This window comes from Hippocampus bargibanti, linkage group LG13 (genome assembly GCF_051943395.1).
Source record: "Hippocampus bargibanti isolate YZ-2025 linkage group LG13, ASM5194339v1, whole genome shotgun sequence".
Taxonomy (NCBI): Eukaryota; Metazoa; Chordata; class Actinopteri; order Syngnathiformes; family Syngnathidae; genus Hippocampus; species Hippocampus bargibanti.
The window spans coordinates 20,437,669-20,458,280 of NC_142746.1; the positions used below are offsets into that span (position 1 = coordinate 20,437,669).

Consider the following 20,612-nt stretch of genomic DNA (forward strand, 5'->3'; position numbering starts at 1 on the left):
GTTTTTTTGCTGTGTGAATAGTGAATAGCTAGCTATTAGCTAGCGAATAGATAGCCAACAGCTAGCTAGCAAATAGATAGCTATTAGCCAGTGTACAGATAGCCATTAGCTAGCGAATAGATAGCCATTAGCTAGCGAATAGATAGCCATTAGCCAGCGAACAGATAGCCATTAGCCAGCGAACAGCCAGCCATTAACCAGTGAACAGATAGCCATTAGCCAGCGAACAGCCAGCCATTAGTTACCGAACAGATAGCAATTAGCCAGCGAACAGCCAGCCATTAGTTACCGAACAGATAGCCATTAGCCAGCGAACAGATAGCCATTAGCTAGCGAACAGATAGCTATTAGTACTTGAGACAATATATACATATTTATTTGTAGAATGCTTGAACAACAGCAGAAGCTGGAACAAAGCGCTAACATGGAAAAAAGGGAAATGCTGCTCCCTCGTGGAAGGGAAAAAATATCACCAGAGGTCTGGCCAGTGCTTTATAGTCACCGTAACAAGAAAAACCAAAACCCGAACAAATTCGGGAATGGCGCTCTGTCATATTTTCAAATGGGGAATGGCAGTGAATAAGTTAATTGTTCATCTTGTGTTATATCATATTTGCTTTAATAATATTATTAATAATAATATTTACACCGTAATTCCCCCCTCCCCAGTCTATGGCTTTCAGAATAATTTGGCGCCCACTTCTGGCGGTGCAGTTGCCACAAGCGGCGCAAATGCTAGCATGACAAGTATGCATTTTCAAGTCATCACATCAAATATAACGAAACACGGTGTTGCTATGAGAGTTAACGCATCCATGTTTTTTTTTTTTTTTTTTTTTTTGACAGCTTATGGAATACAGAAAAATGTGGCCGGGGTTGGCGGTGCCGGCGTCGTTGGAGGTGGTATCTCTTCAAGTAAGCTACTCTACTGCCCCCGAGTGGAATAAAATGATGAAACCGTCCTCACATATACATTTTACTGTGAAACTGCATTATTACAATGTAATTACTGTGTAATTACACGCAGGCGCAAGATCGGCCCAGTACGGTCCCGGTGTGAGATCGTTGTCATATAACACCGGTGTGTGGACAGGGCATTATGATGGCAACTGTGTAATTACATTGTAATAATGCAGTTGGAATTATAATTACTGTGTAATTACATTGTAGTAATGCAGCGTACACAGTAATTATAATGTAATTACATAATTCATTGTCATTACAAAGTAATGAAATTGTACAGTGTCTTTACTGTGTAATTATAATAATAATACATTTCATTTCTAAGTGACATTCAAAACTCTGAAGGACAATTTACAGTCACATATTTTTTTTTGTGCGGGTGAGCAGCGGCAGCCATTCGCGCCAGCGTTCATTCTACCCGGAAGTAACACAGCAGCAAAGTTATGAAAGAAAGCGGAAAGGAAACAAGGCCTGCTGGAAGGCGCTGGAAATGTCAACCGTTTTCGTAAACTATGATTGGGTAGTCACATGATTTGCTATTCACAAGCCAGTCGTAATATCACTAGCCGCTAGTGATAAGCGCATACTGGCCAGAGCAAGCACACTGTATCTGTAGCAAATATATTGTTGTGTTGATTTAATAGCACTTTTGTCAACCCAAAACGACAGAAAATTACATTGTAATTACATTGTACAGTGGTATTACTTTGTAATTACATTGTAATAAAGTCGTTATTACACACCAATTTATCATTTTAATTCTAAAATCTACCAAGCATAAATTTACTTCAAGGATCTGGCTAATTTTCTGTCAAAGTGAGAATTCTGATCAAAGGCCCCCCTCATGTATTATTATTATTATTATTATTATTATTATTATTATTATTGCTATTATTATTGTGATTATTATTATTATTATTATTATTGTTATTATTATTATTATTATTATTATTATTATTAGCTAGCTATTAGCTAGCTAGCTTTCTATCTATCTGAGTTACTTCCGGGTTGAATGAATGCTGGCACATATGGCTGCCGCTGCTCACTAACAGAAAAACTGATCCTGTGACTGTAAAGTGACCTTGAGAGTTTTGAAAGGTGCTTGGAAATCATATGTATTCTTATTATGATTACAATTATGATAATGATGATGATGATGATGATGATTATTATTACATGACCAATTGTATTTTTATTTTTTCATTATTGTCTTTATTATTATTATTATTATTATTGTTATGATTATTGTTATTATTGTTATTGTTGTTTTTATTTTTTTCATTATTTCCATTATTATTATTAATAATAATAATACTAATAATAATAATAATAATAATTCCACACTTCGTCTATGTGCCCGACAGCCACTCGATCCCAAAACGGGGACGCCTACAAGGACTACATGTTTGTGAATTCAGACAAGGACAATGCCAGAGACACCGAAACACTGATTTTGGCAAAAGACAGTGGCAAACAGTTCACTCGGACAACAGGAGGAGGAGGTAAGGCTCATCATTGCCCAGTTAAAGGACAACCGACACCACTTTTTTCTTTCCTAACCGACATCAGAAAAACGTTTTCTAGCATCTAAAATACCCAAAACACGCAGGATGATATTTTTAGTCAAATGCAAAACACCAATAAAAATGAAGTAAAGTGTCCCAAAACTACTTCAAAATGACCTCGGAGATGCCGAGTTTCAGAAGGTCCCGCCCCAAAAACTCAAATAATTCTGAAGAAGAAAGCATACATGTTTGCAACGATTAAATAATTTATTCTGAGCCATTTTGAGGCAATAGCGTGGGAAATGTCGCACCCAAAAAAGGCAGAAAATGGCGACAAAGCCATGTAAGGAATTAATCAGCCCGTTTCCACAGGCTGATTAATTCCTTAGATGGAGCTTTGTCGCCCTCTTCTGCCTCTTTTTGGTCCTACACAAAGTTTTCAGACCAAAGTAGAGCAAAATGCATTGACGTGATGGAAGGACTGCTACAATGTGTCCTTTTTTCAGTCAGGGGCGTTCCTTCAGTGACGTAACGTGAGGACTCGTCACCAACTCAAAAACAAGACTTCCGAATATTCAGTGCAAGTCTTAAAACGTAAAATATAGCTATATGCGGTAGAATCTTTGTAAAATATGCTCAGTAGAAGTCATTTGAAGTGATTTTACAAATTATGGACACAAATTGTCCGGAGGTGTCGGTTGTCCTTTAAATGTTTGTGGAACAAAACGATCGGCAAGTGACGCGTTGTGATGTTCCAGGTTCCCTCTCGAGCGACTCTCTCCAGAAGGAGAAGCTCATCACAACCTACGGTGAAGGAACACAGCTCAAGTCAGGGACAGGAAATGCTTACTGTGAGTCTCAAGACGCAACGTTATTTTGACATTTATTCGTAAAACTAATCATGTGTCAATCCACCAGATGGATCTTCTGGAGTTTTAATGAAAGACAAAGGCACTCACGCACGTATGTCATTTGGTTCCATATCTGGAATTTAAGATACAGTGATACCTTGGCTTACGAATTTAATTGGTTCCCAGACAGAGTGTGTAAGGCGAAAAATGTGTATCCCAAAAATTAATTTCTCATAGGAAACCATTAAAATGAGAATAATTTGTTCCCAGGTACCCATAAAACATAATTTTCTACTTTCTAATTTTCTAAGCCTTAAATCTACACTACACAAAATATACCTTATTTTATATACAATAAATGTAATATGGTATCTATATTTAAAGAAATAACGGTACTGTATAATGAAGTCGTTTTATTTACCTTTGTGATGGTCGTTGATTGCTTGATGGAATGGAGTGGCCGGTTTCATCAGCATTAAACACTTGATGAGGAACGTAGCCTTCTTTCACCATCTGGAGGAATGATCCATTGTAGGTGCTTTCCCTGCCATAATTTTACCTAGTTCCTCATCAATTGTGTTCTGTTTAGCTGGCTTGATAGCTTTTTGCATCAAGTGTACAGATGGGAATTTTAACCTTGCAGTCTAAACTCTGCCTCTGAACTATCAAAGTTGAAACTAGTCCAAATGTCACTGCTTTCTATCCATTTTGTCTCTCTTTCTGCGTCTGCCTGTCTTTTTAATGGTTAAACCACCTCCCCTCACTGCTGCGTTCTTGACCAATCACGTGGCTTAAACTGAAGACTGGGGGCGGGGAATGGAGGACAAAAACAGTCGGCTGCCATTTTCTTGTTAGGAAAACGGGCTCGTTCGCGAACGACACATCACTCATTGTGGCGCTATGTGTGTATCCCGAAAAATAGTTTGTATGCTAAGGTAAAATGTTCCTAAATGTAACATTTGTAAACGGAAAAGTTCGTAAGCCAAAGGGGTTCGTAAACCGAGGTATCACTGTCTTTTTTTAGCTTTATTTCAATGAATTAAGCGTGTGCTTTGGTCTGCAGAGCTTCGTAAGAAAGGCGGCGTCTGCGGAGGCGGCTGGTGCTGCTGCTTTGACGCCTGTTGCTCATGGTGGAAGTGGCTCCTGGGTTTTCTCCTCCTTTTTCTGCTTTTGCTCGGACTCCTTTTCGGCCTTATTACGCTGGGTAAGTTCCAATACCGTTGTAATAAACTAGTTATTACAATGTAATAAGAATAGTGTATCATTGTGAATAGTAACCTTACCAAAGTAACATTAACCAACTGATTTCTTGTTAATTGACAGAAAACATTTATTAGTCTCCAACAGTGGCGGACCGTCAAGGCCTGCAAAGCCTTCTCTGCTGGCCTCTAAATATCTGAATCACAGACTGATGTTAATTATATTTTGTTCATGAATTCTTATTAACTCATTCATTGCCATTCACGAATTAATTCGGGGATTGAAAATTTGTCGTTGAACGCCATTCCCAAATTTGTTCGGGTTTTGGTTTTTCTTGCGGGGACTGCTCATAAGGTGCTGGTCAGACCTCTGTTTTTACAATAATAATAATAATAATAATAATAATAATAATCCATTTCATTTCTAAGCGCCTTTCAGAACTCTCAAGGTCACTTTACAGTCACAACATACGTTTTTCTGTGGGTGATGCGCCAGCATTCACTCAACCCAGAAGTAACTTAAATAGATAGAAAGCTAGCCAGATAGCCAATAGCTCACTAGCTAGCTAGATTAACTTCCCTATTTTTCAACACAAATTAACTTTTTGCAACAGATCAACAGATGTTCTTTTGTCGATTGTCGCCATTTTGGAACATTTTACAAATTTTGAAAATCGCCATTTTGGAAAATTGGGGGGGATCATTCAGTCAATGACGCCTATACGAATTTGCTGTTCCTAATTAAGCCTGTAGATGGCAGCAATTGGCACACGCAGGTAACAGCGCGACTGCCCAATGGATTCTTTCGACATGCACATGAGCAGCTGTGGATTTATTCAGACATAGCACTACTGAAGGCCTAGTTATAAAATGCACGGCTCGCCACTGGTATCCAATAACATTGACATAAAGTAGTCATTATTTCAACGGAATTAAACATATAACCAACCCCATTGTAATTTACAGCCGAAGACGTCAGAAAGCTGAAGAACCGGGTAGCCACTCTGGAGAGCGAGTCGGCCATCATTTCTGCTCGCACCAGTCGTCTGGTGGCACTCGGTGGCAACACTTTTGCCGACGGTGGAAGCTCATCCAAAACGGATATATTCGTCTTCGGACCAGGCGGAGCAGGAGGAGGCTCGGATTCCAGTTCTGGAACGCAAATCGGAGTGGCTGTGGACGCTGGGGGTGGTGGTGTCAATGCCGGAGCTGGCGCTGGAGGTGCTGGTGGTACCAGTGGTACCGGCACCGGTGCTACTGGAGCTGGTGGTACCGGTGCGGGTGGCGCTGGAGCTAGTGGAACTAGTGTGGGTGGCGCTGGGGCTAGTGGCGCTGCAGTCGGAGCTGGTGGAGCCACTGGTACCGGCTCAAGTGGTGGCGCGGGCACTAGCGGTTCTAGTTCCAGAGGTACTACCATCATTATCGGCGGGACTGGTGGTGGTACTAGTGGCGGCGCAGGCACCAGTGGCACTAGTTTAGGTGGCGGTATCGGCGGCGGCGGCAGCTCCTCCTCCAGCCACACCTCCAGCCACACTACATCTTTCTCCGACACCTCCAGCGTGAGCCACAGGGAAGGTCAAACGTTCGCCAATGGTTTCTGGACCAGCGGCACCGGCGGTTACGTGGACGCCGCCGCCCTACACATGGCTATCCAGCGCATGGTGAGAGGGGAAATGCAGTCGCAGGCATTCCAAGGTAATTTATGAATCAAAATTCACGAAATAACCTAAAAGGGACATTGAAAAAAAAACATTAAATCAAATGAAAATGCTTTAAAAAAAAACTAACAAATTCTAAAATATATATATATATATATATATATATATATATATATATATATATATATATATATATATATATATATATATATATATATATATATAATAAAATCTAAAACAAAGCACCTTTATTATAAAAAATAAAATACTGTACAAATATTTGCGCATCCGTAAATATTTCAACCCTGCCCATATCATGATTTCGCACATCCACATTCATCAGATCTAATATTGTTGTCTTTTCCAGCTTTCATCACGGCTACAATGCAAGGTGAAAGAGGACTACCTGGACCTAAAGGTAATATTTATTTTATTCATTAACTTTGGGCTAAACCATCTGCATCCCCAAACAACACTTAACTCGGCCACGCCCCTTACAGGCACATCACCACGCATGAAAGCTACAGTGTGTGGTTTGCCGATATTTGGCTAAGTTACACCTACAAATCCCATCTCAAAAGCCACCTATTTAAAATGGTATTTTCTGTGTAGCTCTTTCTTTTGTTTCTATTTATAATTGTATTTTATTTATTGTATTCTATTTGTGATTGTATTTTATTTATTATAGTACATATGCTTGTCTGTGACTGTAAAGTGTACTTGAGAGCTTTGATAGGCGCTTAAAATAAATGTATTATTACTATTATTATTTATTAATATTGTTATGTCCGCACCACTTAACCCTTTTAAAATAACTATTAGTTTTACCAGATGGCGCCAATTACTACTATTCTATTGGTCAAAGCTCCTCTCCTCACTTCAACACAGTTCCTTGGTACTAAAATGGCAACAAAATGGCGCCAGAGCACTACTTTTCCGTCATCGGTCAATCATGCAACAGCTTGTCTGTGACAGCTTCTGTATTTTTGTTATAAAATCAATTTTTATTCTGGTTGTTTTTTTTTTATCAGCGAAATCCCATTAACACAAAACGATTGTTTTTCTTCATCGTAGGCGATACTGGACAACCCGGATTCCCAGGTAAGGAGTGTGTTTCAAGCTTCGAACAGACCTCTGGCAATGTTTTAAATAAATGCTGCATACGAGTGGGTAGCATTTACCTTTTGTACAGCCGCCCCCATTTCAAGCTGAGATAACTCCAGACCCATATAACTTAGGAATTAACTCTTTCTAATGAAAGAAGAGAGTCTCAGGTGTCTAACTGGGTGTTTATGTAGTCCTAAAACTCAAGATTCTGTGGGTTCTACAAACCACCAACACACTGTCTGTTGTTTAATATCAAACCTTTTGACCCCAGGTGCTCCCGGTCCGATTGGTCATGAAGGTCCTCAGGGTCCAAAAGGTCAAAAAGGAGGCCATGGTAGGTACTAGTACTCCAATCCAAGTACACTCTGTGGACTGTTTCAAAGTGAGTTTCAACGTGATATCTGGAATCTGCAGGTGAACAAGGATTGGAAGGTCCTCCAGGTTTGCGAGGCCGAGAAGGACCTGCTGGACCCAGAGGTGAACCAGGATTTGGCTCGAAAGGTGAAAAAGGTACATCAAAACAGAACCATTTATATCTGTCCTGTAGAGTCGTCGAGTCCTCAAGTATTTTGGAGGATTTTTGTATTGAAATCGATATTTATGAGAAATAGTGAGACTAAGAATTGACATTGCGTTGATACGTGAATTGGAAAGACCTACAAGTAACATAACGGATGAGGCGTGACAAGTCGGTGTAGAGGTAGCAGCCCACGGAGTAGGATTGCATCGGTATGTAGACTGGAAAGGCAGTCCTACAGTCTGTAAAGACGATAAACAGATACAGGTAACATCCGACTTAGGACCGAGTTCCGTTCCGACCAAACGGTCGTAAGTCGAAATGGTCGTAAATCAATTCAAAATGTGGAATACAGACTCAGAGGCTAAATGACATGCAAACTCCCCTCCCTCTAGTGCCATCACACGGTCGATTGCTGTGCGAGAGTTAGATGGTCATAAGTGTGGGTGGTTGTAAGTCGCGCTGGTCGTAAGTCAGATGTTACCTGTAGTTGAATAGAACATGGGGGCCAAGCGGTGAAAAAAAATCCTTGTCAGTCTTTCAGCATTTCATTGTTTTTTTTTTCCGGGAAGGTAATTCCGGAGAACCCGGAGTACCTGGTCAAAAAGGTGAGACCACCTCAACCAATGTTTAATGCGAATCAAGTGACCCAGTACAGTAATGTAGTTTAACTCTGGACTGATGATGAATTCTAGGTTCTTCCGGGCTCCTCGGAGCACCAGGTGAGATTTCATTCAAGATCTTCTTTCCCGTTGGACTTACTTTCTTATTCACCATGATTGAATCCACGGACAGTACCTGCATGTGTTCACTCACCGTCACCACCAATCTCTTCTTTGTTCTTACTCTTTACTCTTTACAACATTTTTTTCTGGATCTTTCTACCTTAGCTTTGTCTTCAGATCTTAACTTCTGATCCTGGTCTCTTCCAAATAAAGGCATTTTGACTTCTGGCTCCTTTCTTCATAACCGTCCTTGAAACCTCACCTTTGACTTTCGGGAGTGATGTTCTTTCACAGATGACTTTCCACAACCTACTTGACCCAACCTCTTTTTGCTCTTCGCCTTGTGACTCCCGCTTTGAAAAGTTGATCCTCAAGTACAGTGATACCTCGCTTTACGAACCCTTTGGCTTACGAACTTTTCGGTTTACGAACGTTAAATTTATGAACATTTTACCTTGGCATACAGACTATTTTTCGGGATACACACGGAGCTGCCACAATGAGTGATGTGTCGTTCGTGAACGAGCCCGTTCAAACAAAAAAAAATGGCGTCCGGCTTGTTTTGGTCCTCTATTCCCCGCCCCCAGTCGTTGGTTGAAGCCACGTGATTGGTCAAGAACGCAGCAGTGAGGGGGGTGGGGGTTACAGACAGAGAGAGAGTGAAGCCATTCTCCAAAAAAACAAAATGGCAGCTGACATTTTTTTTTGTCCTCTATTCCCCACCCCCAGTCTCCGTTTAAACCCACGTGATTTGTCAAGAACACAGCAGTGAGGGGAGGTAGTATAAACATTAAAGAGACAGGCAGACGACACACAGTGAGTGACGAAATCGATAAAAAAACAGTGAAATTTGGACTCGTTTCAACTTTGACAGTTCAAAGGCCGAGTGTAGACTGCAAGGTTAAATTTCCCATCAATCAGGCTCCACAAATAACCCGCACAAGCCATCTGTACACTTGATGCAAAAAGCTATCAACCCAACTAAACAGAACACAAATGATGCGGAATTAGGTAAAATTAGAAAGAAAGAAGAAGGCTATGTTCCTCATCAAATGTTTAATGCTGATGAAACCGGCGACTCCATTACATCAAGCCTTCAACGACCATCACAAAGGTAAATAAAACGACTTTATTATACCGTACAGTTTATTTCTTTAATTATAATACATTTGTTATACATAAAATAAGGTATATTTTGTGTCGTTTTAAGGCTTAAAAAATTAGTAAATCGAAAATTATGTTTTATGGGGACCTGGGAACGGATTATTCTCATTTTAATGGTTTCCTATGGGAAATTAATTTTTGGGATACACACTTTTCGCCTTACACACTCTGTCTAGGAACCAATTAAGTTTGTAAGCCAAGGTATCACTGTCCTAGAGCTTCTGCACCTTCCTTCTTTCGCTGCAGTCAAAAATGATTTGTCACTGTCGTGTTGACTCACTTCCTCCCTATGCAGATGATTAGCAAGTTGACTAGCTACTGAAATAGTCGATTATAGAGAGATTTTTTTTTTAGATTTGTTTGTTCTTCAATGTGATGTCGTTGTCCTTTTAGGTCCTCAAGGATTCCGGGGAGAAGCAGGATCACCTGGCCTTAAAGGTAGCATCTGTAGAATTGTGATTGAAAAAAAAGTACAGACTAATATGAGGCAAAATAAACCAAAAGTGACTCATCTGCTTGGTCAGGTGATCGGGGTTTACCTGGTCTGCCCGGAGCAGCTGGAGAGAAAGGCTCCAAGGGATCGACAGGTGAGTGACAGGATTGCTGGTTCACCGTATCAACAATACGATTTCTAATGAACATTTGTGTCTTGTCTTCCATCATCAGGACAAGATGGTTCCAAAGGCTCAAGAGGTAAAGCCGAGTCAGTCAATCACAATACAGTCCATTTTTATTTTATTTCCTCCACACACACACACACACACACACACACACACACACACACACACACACACACACACACACACACAATTTTTATTTTTTATTTTTTATTTTTTTTCACAGGTGATCTTGGCAGTCCTGGCCACCCTGGACTTCGAGGTCCAGCTGGTCCGCCAGGAGATTCTGGACCTCCAGGTGCTATCATACTCCTTTGTATTGATTATATCTATTTATGATGATGATGATGATAATTTTTCTTTTTCTTTTTATTCGATGGAGGACACTGATTCGCAATGGTGAACCCTGAAGGGAAGAGCCGAAAGGAAAATAATATTATGATTATTATTGATTATGAGTATGATTATGGTTATGATTGTGATTATTATTATGATTATTGTGATTGTTATTATGATTATTATTATTAGTAGTAGTAGTGTTGGTAGGAGTAGTATTTCTAATTATTTTTAATCATTCAGATTTATAATAATAATAATTTAGAACAATAATAATGATAAGTATTTATAATAATAATAACCCATTGACGCCAAGCGTGTTCATAGGAACACAGATAAATTCTTTGATTTTGATCATTTATTATTATTAGAATACAATAAATAAAATTATTATTTGATACTGTTTTTATTATATTTTGATTTTTTAATGAATTTATCTGTGTTCATATGAACACGCTCGGCATAAATGGGATAATTGTATGTATTTATATTTATTTTTCTTTTTTTTCTTTTATATATTTATGTATGTATGTATTTATTATTTTCTATGTATTTATTTTTTGACATCTTAAACATGTTTAGTCCATTCCAAATCTTAAACAAAAAAAGGCTGTGAACTAAAACCAAGTTTTTCTGTTTGTTGAAGGACTACCGGGCAATCCAGGTCAAGTAGGTCCTAAAGGTACGTACGTCCCTAAGAAGCACAAACAAAACAGGCTTTTCACATCACTGCAATAATTATGATGTCTGTTTTCAGGTGATACCGGTGAAGCAGGAAGAATTATTAATGCGGGTAATGTACTTCAAAAAATGTATTGTCGAAACAATTTACACTGTTAACTCGTTCATTGCTAGACGTGCAAAAATGTGTCCACTCCAGTGCCAGGGTTGAAGACATATTTCACTCAAATTGCAGGACACACAGAATATTGACTTTTAGGACGACATAATAATAATAATGATAATACATTTCATTTATCAGCGCCTTTCAAAACTCTCAAGGTAACTTTACAGTCACAGGATCAGTTTTTCTCTGGGTTAGCAGCGGCACGCGCCAGCATTCACTTAACCGGGAATAACTCAAATAGATCAAGTTAGCTAGCTAGATAGCTAGCTAATAGATAACTAATAGCTAGCTAGCTAGTTAGACAGCTAATAGATAGCAAATAGATAGGTAGCCAGCAACGGTGACCCCGTTCAACCGGGAATAACTCAAATAGATCAAATTAGCTATCTAGCTAATAGATTACTAAAAGCTAGCTAGCTAGCTAGTTAGACAGCTATATTGAAATACACTAATGTCATGCATAATAGCATATTTGACAATAAAGCTGACTTTGACTTTTGACTTGGACTAAATTGTGTACACACCCACGTCGGCGCAAACAGCCCAAAAAAATACAAAATAAAATACTAAAGTGATTGTGGGATTCCTGACTGTACGGCGAATTTATTTAGGAATTGAAAATTTGACATAGATCGCCCTAATAAGTTCGTTTTTTTGGTTTTTCTTGCGGGGTTGATGATAAAGCAGTGGCCTGACCTCTGGCATTTTTTTTTCTTCCAAAAGGGGGCAGAATGTTCCTTTTAAACATTCAATGCAGCGTAACAAACCTAAAAAAATATTAATTCCTAAGTTATATGGGTGTGGAGTTATCTGAGCTTTAAATGGGGGTGGCTGTCCAAAACGCAAATGATGCTGCCCCCATGTGGGAGGGAAAAACATTGCCAGAGAAACCAAGAAAAAAAATCAAGACCCCAAAAAATTCGGGAATGGCGCTCTATGTCATATTTTTAATTCCCAAATAAATTCGGGAATGGCAGTGAATGAGTTAACTTGACTTCCATAAATCAAGGTACCATTTGATTTGCTGCGTTCTTTGCGAGGGTTCTTATCCGTCACTCATATTGCAGCCGGTGTTGCCACTGTTCATATCCCTGGACCACCTGGACCTCGCGGACCTCAGGGAGTGTCAGGTTTGACAACTTCTTTCAACCTTGTAATAACATGATAATAGCACGATAATAACACCTTGATTTGTACTATTTTATTTTTTATGTCTGGTGACATACCACCTTAGGTCCAGCTGGCCCCGCAGGTAAGTAATTTCCCCATTTTCACGAGTACAGTGATACCTCGATTTACGAACCCCTTGGCTTACAAACTTTTCGATTTATGAAAGTTAAATTTATGAAAATTTTACCTTGCCATATGAACTATTTTTCGGGATACACACGGAGTTGCCACAATGAGTGATGTGTCGTACGCGAACGAGCCCGTTCTGCTAACAAGAAAATGGCAGCCGGCTTGTTTTGGTCCTCGATTCCCCGACCCCAGTCTTCGGTCAAAGCCACGTGATTGGTCTAGAACGCAGCAGTGATGGAAGGTGGTTTAAACATTAAAGAGACAAGCAGACAGAGAGAGAGTGACAAAATGGATAGAAAACAATGACATTTGGACTCGTTTCAACTTAGTTCAAAGGCAGAGTGTAGGCTGCAAGGTTAAAATTCCCATCACTCACGTTCCACAAATAACCCGCACAAGCCATCTGTACACTTGATGCAAAAAGTTATCAACCCAGCTAAACAGAACATAATTGATGAGGAACAAGGTAAAATTATCGCAGAGAAAGCACCTACAACAACCATCACAAAGGTAAATAATATGACTTTATTATAGAGTACAGTTTATTTCTTCAATTTTATTTATTTTATTTAAATTCATTATTTAAATTCATTTATTATACATATAATTAAGGTATATTTTTAGTAGTTTTAAGGCTTAGAAAATTATGTTTTATGGGGACCTGGGAACGGATTATTGTCATTTTAATGGTTTCCTATGGGAAATTAATTTTTGGGATACACACTTTTCGCCTTACACACTCTGTCTGGGAACCAATGAAGTTTGTAAGCCAATGTATCACTGTATTTTTAGATCTATTACATGTCATTGACAGTTTGTTCCTGGCAGGTCCTAAAGGTGAGCGAGGAGAATCCGGATCAACAGTGAGGACCATTGACAGTTTCAGCTCAAGTGTAGCAGAAAGTGAGTGTCATTGTCCTGTTTGGATTGAAAACAGAAAAAAAAAATCCATCTGTTATCCTGAATGTAATTCTATCGACTGCTTATTAACCGGAGGAATGCGGCTAAGTGAGAATTAATGAAACAGGATGCGTGAGAGACAGACAGGAAATGAAGGTTGAGGAGAAGAAGGCCTGTTTGTTTAATGTGAGCTCTGGCCAGGAGACATATCGCTTGTCAAAAATATGTATTTTACTGCACTCCACCCCTTAAAAAAAATAGGTGACCATATGTACCGATATGTGATTTCATCAAGAATTCAAAGCATAATTTTTACAACAACAAAATCATCTTTGAACTCTTGACATTTGATCTTTTATTGATAATTTAGGGCAGTTTGCTTCTGGTGGTGGGTCATCCCGACCCGGTCCACCTGGTCCGCCAGGTCCACCTGGGCCACCTGGACCGCCAGGTACGTATAACCCGATGGTTCTGATAAAGTCCATAGACTTTCTTGTGTAATCATCTGCATGTCTCCAGGTTATGGAAGACCAGGACCTAAAGGCGACAAAGGAGATTCTGGTGTTGTTACATCCAGTTCTGGTATGTACTGTTAGCTTAGAATATGACAAGCTTCTTAAGGTATTTCCCGACCTCCAGGCGGGGTGGAAGATAGATCAAAAGTTGCGTTCCTGCCCAGTTAGTGTTTGGTCACTTCCTTTCAACTGCGTTGTCCAGCATTTGGCCATATTGTCGTTTCACACTTCCTTTGTGTCTGCCAGCCGGTTCCCCTTCGATCTCCTGGCACTTGAAACATAGGTCTTCAACCAAACACCACCTCTTTGTTCTCTTACCTATCTATTACAAACAAAGCAATATTTAATATGGCTAAATAAATGTATCTATTTCCTTCAGTATATATGAGATTAAACACATGTATATACTGCAGACAAAAATGTGATCATTCCGACACTTAGGAACTTATTACACTGGACCACCGGGACCACCTGGGCCTGCTGGACAGAAAGGATCCACAGGTTTGACCAATGCTAAGTGATCTTTCATTTTGGATCAATGACATTTCAATAAGCTTTCCATCCATCTTTAGGTTCTCCTGGACCAAGAGGCTACCAAGGTGAATTTTGATGACCCCATTTCACTCACAAAACTGCTTCAGTGGGCAAAAATCGGCCCAAAACACAAGATGCGGAAAATCACAAACACAGTGCTATGGATTGCCTCATTGAAACTCCTCCTCTTCCTCCAACATAGTTCTTTCCACTGAGTTGCCACTAAATTGCGCCAAAGCAATATCAGAGAGAGAGCTTTGGCCTCATGGAGGATAGCTTAACAAAAGAAAAAATAATCAACATAACAAATGTGATCATGTTGATGAATATTTATGCCTAATTAATTAACTATGCTGCTCCAGGTGAACCAGGACAACCCGGCTTGCCAGGAAGACCTGGGAGCTTGGAGAGAGGTCAGTTGAGGAACATTGCAAAACAAAAGAACACAAATTGAAAATGGCATTGGCCCTTTTAGTGTCCACCTACACCGGAGAACACACAGTGCAAGGTCCTCCAGGACCACCAGGGCCTCCTGGAGTGCCCGGAGTCAAAGGTATACCTCGTAAGGAGCTAAAAAAAACATGTTTTAACCAATACGTCCAACGAACATTTGTTGTCTCTGCTTGCAAGGTGACACTGGAGCTCCTGGAATTCCTGGATCTTCTCGAGGTAGGTTGAGTCCTTCTGAAATCTACTCAAAATAAGGTTCTATAGCAGCCTTGCATGAGGTCAATGAAACCGATGTGTTTATTTCGCATGGCGAGCCTCGCGGAAGCACATTTGGCCACACCAACATCCTCATATTTCTTTCCTCAGGCTCAGTCTCAGTTACCGCAGGGCCTCCTGGTCCTCCAGGACCTCAAGGACCTCCCGGCCAACCGGGCTCCTTCAGTTCATCCATCGAGATGCGCCAGTACTTGACGGACTACCTAAGTATAATTTCTTCTGAAGCTCAAAGGCGGCCCACGATATCGATTGACATGACAACCAGATTGATCACTTTACAGGTAGAAACAGACAGTCTGGTGTCCCGGGACCTCCAGGTCCACCCGGACCTCCAGGACAACCGGGAACCTACTTGGGTTCCATCGAGGAGATCTCCGCTCGTATGGTCGCCTACTTGCAACGTAAGTCTTTGGTGATCCATTTTGTTTTAACAGATGCGTGTTTGGCCAATGAGATTGTCCTTTTACAGGTTCTGGCCCCAGTTCGGGTATCAGCATTGGTGTTCAGGGTCTACCAGGCCCACCTGGACCCCCTGGACCTGGAGGGGCCCTGACTATCAGTGGTCTCATAGCCATGCTGCAAAGTCAGTAGAAACATTGTCCAATTTTTCACTTGATGGTCTCAAATTTGGCTAGCGGCTAACACATCTCTCAATAATCTCCAGGAGAAGAGGTGAGGAGATACCTGTCAGGCCCGCCGGGTCCTCAAGGACCACCTGGACCACCAGGAGGCACAGGAGGGATTTCTCGCATTTACAGTATAGAGGAGGTAGCAACGTATGTCTTCAACATCATGAATGGTAAGTCCAGAATTAAAAGTCTAGTGCCACCACGTATGTTGAGTTTCTATCGATCAACAGAGAGAGGAATCGCGAGAGGACCACCTGGCCCACCGGGACTCCCCGGCACTCCAGGAACGGGCGGCTCGGGTGGTGCAGGCTACTCAACAGTTTCAATCGATTACACTGCCCTCGTTAGAAGTAAATCCGATTCTAGAATCCACAAGTCTCAGTCACATACGTGATTCCATCTTTTCCGTTCCCACACAGATCCAGACTTCCGCGCATGGATCGGTTCTGCCGTGCACCAAGGTCCTCCTGGTGCACCTGGTACTCCTGGGCAACCTGGTCCTCCCGGTCCTCAGGGACCTCCAGGGGTCTCGACTGCCACCGTGGTGGGTGCGGGCGGTCGCGGATACAGCTTGGAAGAGCTTCAGCGTTACCTGCAAGGTCAGTAGGGTCAGCAAGGTAACCCTTACCGCATATCGGGGGTACTGACGACCCTTAAGCCCAACCAACTGATGAAGACAAATGCCAACCTTGAATGTTTGTCAGGTTCTAGCTTCAGAGGTCTTCCAGGCCCCCCCGGACCTCCAGGCCCACAAGGACCACCCGGTAGTTCCAGCGGCACCGTTACTTACACTGGAACCTTCCCTCGGGAGACCATCCGTTCAGAAGTTCACAGCTACCTCACCAGTAAGCATCGATTCCCCAATTCGCTGCCCTGTTTACCATCATCACAGCGTCACTAACGACTGTTTTCAATCAGCTGACAGTGTCCGACGCGCCCTTACCGGACCTCCAGGTCCTCCGGGACCGAGAGGACTAAAGGGAGATCGTGGGGAGACGGGTTACGTCCAAAGACAAAGCAGTCAGAGTCAAAGCTCATCTCAGAGCGACTCCCGCTATGCCTCGCAGCAGCATGAAATCGACGTTAGCAAACTGAGCGAAAATATGGACTACAGTAGCGTGGCCATCAAAGTCTCCGACTACATAAAAGGTGAGTGGAGGACTCGGCACTTTTAGGATCAATATTTTGAATAAATCGGGTTTCAGAGACAATGGTAACCAGGTCCTGGGAACAAAAGAGACTCCTTCCAACTAAAACCCTTCAAACTCCTTCCAAGGAAAACTCTAAAAAACCTACCCTGGTAGTTCCTCCATAGAACTGAATGGGAAAAACCCTAATAGAGTCTCCTTCCAACTAAAACCCTAAAAACCCTACCCCTGGTAGTTCCTCCATAGAAATGAATGGGGAAAAACCCTAAAAGAGACTACTAAAACCCTTCCAACTAAAACCCTAAAACGCTAAAAACCCTACTCCAGGTAGTTCCTCCACAGTCCTGAATGGGAAAAACCCTAAAAGAGACTCCTTCCAACTAAAACCCTTCCAACTCCTTCCAACTAAAACCCTAAAAAAATCCAAACCCTGGTAGTTCCTCCATAGAGGTGAATGGGAAAAACCCTAAAAGAGACTCCTTCCAACTAAAAGTTCTTACTCTCAAACAGACCAAGGACTGCTACAAGAGTACCTGGTAGATGGCCCTTGGAGGACTAACGTAAGAGCCGTCCAAGGTCCTCCCGGCCCACCAGGACCCCCCGGTGCGCCCGGTTACAGCCGTGTGATTGCAGCCTATGGCAACGTCACGGCTGACCTCATGGACTTCTTCAGAAGTGAGTTCTTGGATCATGGAAAGTTTCAAACTCATCAACTCACTATTGTGTCTTCTTCTCTTGTTACAGCTCACGGCACCATACCTGGTCCTCCTGGAATCGCCGGACCAAGAGGAGACAGAGGCTACCCGGGACCCAAGGGAGATAAGGGTAAAGTCCAGATGAAGTACTTTTCACTTCAAAAATTTACTAAGCGTGTTTATTACGAGTATATACATACATAAATGCTAACACTACTCCAGAAGGTTATGACCAGTTTCTTAGACTAATATGAAATTTGGTTTTTATGACTATCACAAGTAGACTCACAAAAAAAGCCACCATTTTGGTTTAAGTCGGACATTTTAACACTAATTTCGACCAATTAGATCAGCTGAGGGACGCATCCACAAACTTTTGCTCAAATTGCTGGACAAACAGAATATTGAATTTTAAGACTACATAAAGATTCAAGAAAGCGTTAGAAACCTTAGACTCTCTTCTTTCATCCGAAAAAAAAGTTAATTCCTAAGTTATATGGGTGTGGAGTTACTGAGGCTTGAAATGGGGGTGGCTGTACAAAACGCTATACAATAGAATACATGTTGATTTATATAGCGCTTTTAACAACAGCTGAATCTGTAACAAAGCGCTAACATGCACAAAAGGTAAATGCTGCTTCCTCCTGGAGGGGAAAAACATTGCCAGAGGTCTGACCAGCGCTTTATCACCACCCTGCGGCAGAAAAATCAAAACCCCCAAATATTCGGCAATGGTGCTCCACGTCACACTTTTCAATTCCCGAATAAATTCAGGAATGGCAGAAAATGAGCTAATTGATTTCGTTATTTACTTTTTTTTTAACTTGTATGTATTTCCAGGTGATGCCGGACGCCCGGGTTTACCTGGAATTCCAGGGACGTACACGATCCAAATACCACATCGTGTACAGAGGCGCGACACAGGTATTTCAAAATTTCACATTTCTGAAAGAAGAAGTGATACCTCGGTTTACGAACCCTTTGGCTTACGAACTTTTCAGTTTACGAACGTCAAATTTATGAAAATTTTACCTTGGCATAAAGACTATTTTTCGGGATACACACGGAGCTGCCACAATGAGTGATGTGTCGTTCGCGAACGAGCCCGTTCTCCTAACAAGAAAATGGCAGCCAGGTTGTTTTGATCCTCTATTCCCCGCCCCCAGTCTTCGCTTAAAGCCACGTGATTGGTCAAGAACGCAGCAGTGAGGGGAGGAGGGGTTGAACATTTAAGAGACAGGCAGACGACAGAGAGTGAGAAAACATACACACGAAAGGGAGATGACAGAGCTTGAAACAAAAAACAAAAGTGAAAAAAAAAACTAAAGTGAAATGGTGAGAAAATGGACAGAAAACAGTGAAATTTGGACTCATTTCAACTTTGATAGTTCAAAAGCAGAGTGTAGACTGCAAGGTTAAAATATCCCATTAATCAGGCTCCACAAACAACCCGCACAAGCCATCTGTACACTTGATGCAAAAAGCTATCAACCCAGCTAAACAGAACACATTTGATGAGGAACTAGGTAAAATTATCGCAGAGAAAGCACCTACAAGGGATCATTACTCAAGATAGTGAAAGAAGAAGGCTACGTTCCTCATCAAGTGTTAATGCTGAGGAAACCGGCCACTCCATTCCATCAAGCCATCAACGACCATCACAAAGGTAAATAAAACCACTTTATTATACCGTACAGTTTATTTCTTTAAATATAATACCGTAGCACATTTATTATACATAAAATAAGGTATATTTTGTGTAGTTTTAAGGCTTAGAAAATTAGAAAGTAGACATTTATGAAGACCTGGGAACGAATTATTCTCATTTGAATGGTTTCCTATGGGAAATTAATTTTTGGGATACACACTTTTCGCCTTACACACTCTGTCTGGGAACCAATTAAGTTCGTAAGCCGAGGTATGACTGTATCTGATTTTTTTTTATGTGATGAACATTTTTATTTTGTCGTCAAAGGAGGTAAAGTCATCAAGCGGGAGAAGCAGGAAGGTCCAGCAGACGGCGGCTGAAGCATGGCTACCTCTTTCTTTGTCTGTTCTCTGCAGAAGAAATGCAATTTAATGTAAAAATAATAATAATTAAAAAAAAATAGCTTTAGCGATTAGCTCTCTAGCTTTGCTGCTGGCCGGTGTTTAGGTTTTGGACACATTTTTTTTGTTACATGTGGATAATATTTGCTTTGTTTAGATGAAAATATAGTAGAATTAAGCTTGAGTGACTAAAGTTTTAATGTTTTTTTAAGTATTCTACTGTATAGAGGTCAACGCGTTGATGTTTTATGAAAATATCCATATTATTTTTGCCCCTTTGCTTTCAGGATCCATACAAATGATGTATTGACATTTTCATAATGTCATCTTTATTAATGTTACAATTGTAGCATTAGCATTCACCCAAGCCACGTTACATCATCGCTTGCTGTATTCAGCACTGATTTTTACTGTATGTACTTGAAGATTTTGTAGATTACGATGCAAAACCAAGCAATATTCCGCTTTCGGGCTGCAAATGAAGCTGAAGGAAAAACTGATTAGATTGTATATTTTTGTATAAGAGAACACTGACTGATTTATTGACTTTATAGCATCAGATTTTTTTGGGGAAAACATTAAATTATACATTGCTGACAGATTCGTTATTTGAAAACACACACACACA

The 20,612-nt window shown here is 40.9% G+C and overlaps 1 protein-coding gene across 4 annotated transcripts in view; it reads left to right on the forward strand.

Moving 5' to 3' along the window:
• col17a1b (collagen, type XVII, alpha 1b) overlaps positions 1-20,579 on the forward strand; it is a 35,541-nt gene extending 14,962 nt beyond the window's left edge. For 3 of the 4 annotated variants that reach the window (XM_089012270.1, XM_089012272.1, XM_089012273.1), the window contains 41 exons: positions 670-747; positions 847-915; positions 2,328-2,465; positions 3,227-3,319; positions 3,387-3,431; positions 4,383-4,523; positions 5,485-6,213; positions 6,544-6,594; positions 7,251-7,277; positions 7,555-7,617; positions 7,698-7,793; positions 8,373-8,408; positions 8,496-8,522; positions 10,083-10,127; positions 10,214-10,276; positions 10,356-10,382; positions 10,533-10,604; positions 11,289-11,324; positions 11,400-11,435; positions 12,557-12,619; positions 12,724-12,741; positions 13,617-13,691; positions 14,059-14,139; positions 14,208-14,270; positions 14,645-14,704; positions 14,776-14,802; positions 15,100-15,150; positions 15,213-15,290; positions 15,368-15,406; positions 15,554-15,670; positions 15,745-15,864; positions 15,933-16,046; positions 16,128-16,262; positions 16,323-16,442; positions 16,512-16,691; positions 16,797-16,937; positions 17,011-17,241; positions 17,751-17,915; positions 17,985-18,065; positions 18,776-18,859; positions 19,911-20,579. In XM_089012270.1, coding sequence (XP_088868396.1) covers positions 670-747; positions 847-915; positions 2,328-2,465; positions 3,227-3,319; positions 3,387-3,431; positions 4,383-4,523; positions 5,485-6,213; positions 6,544-6,594; positions 7,251-7,277; positions 7,555-7,617; positions 7,698-7,793; positions 8,373-8,408; positions 8,496-8,522; positions 10,083-10,127; positions 10,214-10,276; positions 10,356-10,382; positions 10,533-10,604; positions 11,289-11,324; positions 11,400-11,435; positions 12,557-12,619; positions 12,724-12,741; positions 13,617-13,691; positions 14,059-14,139; positions 14,208-14,270; positions 14,645-14,704; positions 14,776-14,802; positions 15,100-15,150; positions 15,213-15,290; positions 15,368-15,406; positions 15,554-15,670; positions 15,745-15,864; positions 15,933-16,046; positions 16,128-16,262; positions 16,323-16,442; positions 16,512-16,691; positions 16,797-16,937; positions 17,011-17,241; positions 17,751-17,915; positions 17,985-18,065; positions 18,776-18,859; positions 19,911-19,963 — 3,968 coding nt within the window. In that variant the 3' untranslated portion in view covers positions 19,964-20,579. The remainder of the gene's footprint in view (positions 1-669; positions 748-846; positions 916-2,327; positions 2,466-3,226; positions 3,320-3,386; positions 3,432-4,382; positions 4,524-5,484; positions 6,214-6,543; positions 6,595-7,250; positions 7,278-7,554; positions 7,618-7,697; positions 7,794-8,372; positions 8,409-8,495; positions 8,523-10,082; positions 10,128-10,213; positions 10,277-10,355; positions 10,383-10,532; positions 10,605-11,288; positions 11,325-11,399; positions 11,436-12,556; positions 12,620-12,723; positions 12,742-13,616; positions 13,692-14,058; positions 14,140-14,207; positions 14,271-14,644; positions 14,705-14,775; positions 14,803-15,099; positions 15,151-15,212; positions 15,291-15,367; positions 15,407-15,553; positions 15,671-15,744; positions 15,865-15,932; positions 16,047-16,127; positions 16,263-16,322; positions 16,443-16,511; positions 16,692-16,796; positions 16,938-17,010; positions 17,242-17,750; positions 17,916-17,984; positions 18,066-18,775; positions 18,860-19,910) is intronic. The other variant, XM_089012271.1, reaches the window with a different exon arrangement.
• The last annotated feature ends 33 nt before the right edge of the window (positions 20,580-20,612 follow it).